The 6,000-nt window shown below is 36.8% G+C and overlaps 1 protein-coding gene across 1 annotated transcript in view; it reads left to right on the forward strand.

Moving 5' to 3' along the window:
- Nucleotides 1–6,000, forward strand: part of SLC12A2 (solute carrier family 12 member 2) — a 105,796-nt gene that overhangs the window by 93,166 nt on the left and 6,630 nt on the right. The window contains exons 22-24 of the mRNA XM_034655729.1: nt 790–912; nt 2,498–2,609; nt 4,653–4,739. Coding sequence (XP_034511620.1) covers nt 790–912; nt 2,498–2,609; nt 4,653–4,739 — 322 coding nt within the window. The remainder of the gene's footprint in view (nt 1–789; nt 913–2,497; nt 2,610–4,652; nt 4,740–6,000) is intronic.

Consider the following 6,000-nt stretch of genomic DNA (forward strand, 5'->3'; position numbering starts at 1 on the left):
AAAATTTAGTGTAGGAGTCTCATAATGGTCATTTGCTTGCTCATAGAGTCAGTGCTGATTTTTTTTTTAATTTTTTAATTCCTGGGACTATAAATGGGAACTCCCTTGGTGTTTTATTCTTGAGACCTGCAGCAGACGGTGCCCTTCCAAGGAGTTCCCACCATCTTTCTGTGCTTCAAAGAAAGATGTGTCGTTGTATGGCTTTTTTCTTTGGGCATCACATACTGAGGGGACAAGTTAGGTCAAGATGAGGGTGTCCTTCTTTAGACTTGGAGGTTTCACTGTGATAATCATTAGATTGTATTCATTTGTCTTCCACTTCCTTCTGTCTTTTATATTATTTATAACAACACTATGTGTTAAGAAATTTTTTTGATCTTTATATTATTGAGGAACCACATTACAAAAGAAATATGTTCACAGAATAGGCATAAAATTAATTTGTCCAGTTAGCCTAAAGTGGCTTCTCAAAAATTAAAATCTAGCAATCAGTTACAATTTTCTTGATTGGTATTTATGATTCTCTTTCTTTCACAATGCTTCAAAATGTTAGAAATTAGACAAGATACTTTGGATGAGTTTAGCTCTTGTAAAGATATATTTATCCGTAACCATTTTTCAAAAAGTACATTTAAATTTTAAACAACTGAAAGCTTATGATGGACTCCATATACAATTATCTGCATTATAAATATTTAAATACACAAAAGTTAGGAAACTATAGGAATTCAGCAAAAGGGACTTAATATTTATCTCCCTTACATCTTATTTTTCTGCTTAATCCTTTAGAATCCAAAGGCCCTGCTGTGCCCTTAAATGTGGCTGACCAAAAGCTTCTTGAAGCTAGTACTCAGTTTCAGAAAAAACAAGGGAAGAACACTATTGACGTCTGGTGGCTTTTTGATGATGGAGGTAAGGTTGTTAATATGCTTTTTAGCAATTTTACATAAACTGAAGTTGTGGGAATGGTATTGAGAAATGGCGTGTATGTTTCAGTCACAGACAACATTCCCCAAAGCAACAGGATTGATTTCAGAATCAGGCGTCAGGCTTAATTGTTATCTCTTCAGTGTCCTTCACTTTGGAAGTTGACCAGTTCTTCCTTGAGCTCATGACCTTAACATTTTTTTTAATATTACTGACCATTTTTAGAATGTCACTAGATTTGAAGTACCATTTGATCTTTCATCATAATTGGTTCAAGTTACGTCATTTTGGAAGAAATTGCACAGCAGCGATGCCTTGCTCTTCTGTCTGTATTTCGTCAGGGAGCTCATGATGTTGATTTGCCTCATCATTGGTGAAGTTCACTTTGACCACTCAGTAAGCTGGTTTTCACTAGATCTTGAGAATGAAAAGTGACTGTTTCCCTTTGTGTAGTTACCCGTATTAGGGGATGGGAAGGTACTTTGGGGTTATGTAAATAGACCATTATTACTGCAACTTTTACCACCCACCATCTGTAGCCTCCATTGATGGTTTTGCCTCTTGCTATTGTTGGTGTGGTGTGTTTGTGGTTGTCAAATGATGATTTTCCAATCCTGTTAATTCTTCCTCATTTATTAGTTGACATTTTATTGTAAGGAAGAGCCTTCTCCTTATTTCTGTCCTTGTGGATTCATCAATTCCCATTGTATTCAGTAGATGATTTGCCATCCTCATGATTTGTTTTGATGTCCACATTGTTCCCGTATTTGGCTAGCAAGATCCTCTGGAGGCTAACTTGTATGTCTGCTTGTCATTTCCCTGTTGTTTTTTATTTTCTGAAATAATGAGATGTTCTAGGCTCACTTTTGTACTTGGCCCGCACCAGCCATTGAATCACTGTCTGCCCAAGGAGCCCGGATTGCTTTTAGTGGAGAATAATATTTAGGAACAATGATCATGGCATTAAATATGCTTGTGGCTACTAGGGGGTCCCTGCTGCCCCAGGCCCTCTCAGTGGACGGGTCTCAGAAACACACATGTATATGTTTGTATATGTAGGTATAGATTGAAAACCAATTCCAGTTCAACATTGCAGGCTTCAGACTAGCTTCTCCCTTGTTGTATTTCTCATTTCAGAGAGAAACCTGGCTTCCATTAGGTTCAGTGAATTCTCCCTTTTCCTTATTCCTTCTGTATTGTGACTGATCTCCTGACTGCCAGGCCACTCTCCCCACCTCGCTGCCTTCCTCACATGGGCCCGACTCCGTTGGGCTTTCCTCTTTGTTCAGGTCTACCTCATGGCTTTTTGGCCGAATTATTAAGGAAGGACGGAAAGAAAAATTGTGTTTAATGCTGAGTTGTAGTAAACGTGTTTTTAGAGATTAAATTGACTTAAAAGTTCTTAATTGAGAAATTAANTGTTGGGCTTATTATTAAGGAAGGACGGAAAGAAAAATTGTCTTTAATGCTGAGTTGTAGTAAACGTGTTTTTAGAGATTAAATTGACTTAAAAGTTCTTAATTGAGAAATTAACATATAGCAAATGATTTTTTATGTTTTTGTGATTCAGGTTTGACTTTATTGATACCTTATCTTCTGACTACCAAGAAAAAGTGGAAAGACTGTAAGATCAGAGTATTCATTGGTGGGAAAATAAATCGAATAGACCATGACCGGAGAGCGTAAGTCTAACTTAAACTGAAGAGCACTTATCTTATTCCAGTATATATTTCATTATTGCAGTACATTACAGTATTTATTTGATAGGATAAAACAGAGACAGTCCAGAAAATGTCAGTCATGTTGCCCTGTTCTATACTGAAGCTAAAAATTCTAGCTAAACCAATAAAACCACATTCTCTCTCTTTTTTTTTTTTTTTTTTTTTTTTTTTGTGGAGTAATAGACCACATTCTCTTTAGTCTTCCTGTTGAAGTTGTAGGTACTTAGCGCTATTATTTTTTCCTATGCTGACATTTTAGAAAGTACTAAAAACTTGGAGCATTAGACTGTTAAGCACCTTTTTAAATCAAAATCAGGGATGTGCCCCCAAATTACATACTCACATGTAAGATACATTTTGTAGACTTGCAGACACCAGAAACGCAGAATGCCATTGTCACCCACTGATTTCCCCTGTGCTGTCACCATTCTAGTTCTGGTTCCAGAGCCTCGCTAAGTACCCCGTGTCTTGTCTTTGACCTTTTCAGCATATATTGTACACACTGCTCCTGAGCTCACATTTGGAAACCAGAGCTCTGATCATATGATTCCTCTGCCCAAAATACTTTCAATTTCCTCTCTGTTACATACCATCGGAGGTCTGTCCTGTTCCCCCAACTCTGCCTTAGACTTCAATTTACAGTTCTGCGCCTGCCCTAAACAAGCACGCAATTTCAGACTCGTATTCCTTCCTACTCTTTCCTCATCTCTACTAGAAATAGCTCTTCTCTGTGGAAATGCTCCATCCTTTCACGTCCTGCATTGCTATCACTTTCTTCATAATACCTTTCCTCTTTTTTTTTTTCTTTTTTTTTCTTTTTTTTTTACCCTTGTCTCCCCATCGGTTATTGCCCTTCCTTCCTGAATAACAACATACTTGGTACCACTCATTGCGTTCTGGGGCTCATTTTATATTGATTTTCGTATCTTTGATTTGAGGTTTGTGGGCCCTAACACAAATATCTACTACGCACGTAGTAGATTTATACTGGAATTCAGCGAAGTGTTGACTCATCTCAAACAGTGAAGTATGCAAGAAATAGTAGAAATAATTTAAAAGTTAAACCTGTAGCCAGTCTGTTTTCTAATATCTTAATTTAGAAAACTCATTTTATTGAAGATAGAATCCTGTTTTGCTAACTGCTTTTCCTGATGTATGTTTCCACTTTCTATTTTTGCCTCCAAGGCTTCACTGCCATCTCTGCCTCCAAAAACATATTTCTTTATTGAAAACTCAGAGGCTTATTGGAGCCCCTTTTTCATGTCTGTCCCAGTCCCCCCACCTCAAAATTCTGTGAACTTCATTTGCCATCAGTTATAGCCTTAGTTTGGCCCCAAAAAGTCCTATTTAGACCTTGAGATATGCATTCTTCATGGATGGAAGAATAATCCAAAAATAATTAAGCTTACAAGTGTTTACTAGTTTTTGCTGAAATCCATATACTTGCCAATATAATTTTGTCTAAAAAAGTCTTTACTGAGGTAGAGCTGACACACAGGGTTACATTAGCTGCAGCACAGTAGGGTGATTCAGTATGTCCGTGTGTCATGCTGTGCTCTCCACAGGGGCCGCTGCCATCTGTCACCAGGCAGCGCTAGGAAATACCACTCACTGTTCCCCGTGCTGTACCTTTCATCCTTGCGGCTTGTTCGTTCTGTAACTGGAGATCTGTTTCTCTCACTCCCCATGAAAAAAATTAAATTTAAAAACTAGTTGCCATTCAGATTTCATTATTAATGTCTTGCTCTACCCGTTCTTTATTGGATACTAAGATGAGATTCAGAGAAAGTAAAAGAATGTAACAGGAGTCTCTACTCGGGGAATTTAGATGTCTCCTTAGGTGAACATACAATGTGAATTAAGTCAGATGGACTTTTTGTTTAGCACCTGATACAGTTTTCCTATAAATCATGCTTTTTCAGGTATAGTGATTCAGCCCTAAATAGAATAAAAATACTTGCGTACAGCTTTCGTGTATCTCAATGCTGTTCGTTCTTGTTTTAGGATGGCTACTTTGCTTAGCAAGTTCCGGATAGACTTCTCTGATATCATGGTCTTAGGAGATATTAATACTAAACCAAAGAAAGAAAAGTAAGTTGTTGGATCAATTACTCTGTGCAAATTTCTAATGATTCTTTTATGGATGGCCTACTCAGATATTCCAGTAACAGATCATTCAGCTTCAACTAATTACCTGGGGTTTTGCCTGCTGTTAGTTAGATGTGAAGTCAACTCTTTCTAATCTGACACTGATGGTTGGCATGCCTGAAACAGATCCCAGAGGAAGTCTGAAGGGCTTTCGGTTTTCAGAGAATTCAACTACTGTTGTATAAGGAATTTCCGAAAATCCTAATGCCACAGAAATGCCACATGGTTCTTTAAATTTCCACTGTTCATGCCTATATCCATGACCACCACTCAGTCCCTACTCCATGTTATGTACTACTTTTTACTATTTTGCTTTATTACTAAAATAGGAGAATCTAAGAATTTGCCTATAATAGTTACATTCAGAATTCTCAAGAGTCAAAGAAAAGTATACTCATGGAATATTCTACCTGAAAATGGTACATAGAGGATGTTGTAATTATGTATATATTTATACCAACAGGCATAATTTTAATTATTCTCGAATGTTGAATAAATGATGAAGCTAGTGTAAAGAATTAAATAGAAAATAACCAGGTATACTTGGTAAGGTTATGATCAGGGAAGGATTTATTTCCTTTTATAAAATAATATATACCAGGAGCTTTGTATGAGACTTGATACTGAAAAATGTTTTTCACATTCATAGAGGATTAGAATGTTGATGTTTTTTTACTGTCTTTTACCCTATTAAGTATCTGGGGACCTAGAGATTAATTCTGCATCTTAAATGTTCAGTATCTGCCCACTCCTCTCTTCAGAATATTCTAATACCTTTTCTACTACTATTCGTCTTTATATTCATTGGTACTTAAACTAGGAAAGCTTTTGAGTATTTTGAGTAAAGGAGCAATACAATTTGACATATTGCTCAAAAGGATCACGTTAGCTACTGTGATGGAAATGTACGTAGGTTGAGGACGGTGGGCATAGGAGCAGGGGGTAAATACAGAGGGGTGGGTGTGAGCAGTTGAACTTGCAATTCTATTATGTGAATACAGTTCAAAATTTCTTATCAGTTTGAGAAACTAGCAGTTGCTGTTTTCTGAATAAGTTGCCGAAGTGATGGTTACAAATCAGGGTAGGGAAATGAGCATAATAGATGGAAAACACTACTTCTCAAGGTCTAATTTAGCATTGGAGATCTTAGTGTTAAGGAATTCAAATTGAGGTTAATTGTCAGTATTCTGTCTGTTTTTTTTTT

The sequence above is a fragment of the Ailuropoda melanoleuca genome, chromosome 3 (assembly GCF_002007445.2).
Source record: "Ailuropoda melanoleuca isolate Jingjing chromosome 3, ASM200744v2, whole genome shotgun sequence".
In the NCBI taxonomy this organism is placed as follows: Eukaryota; Metazoa; Chordata; class Mammalia; order Carnivora; family Ursidae; genus Ailuropoda; species Ailuropoda melanoleuca.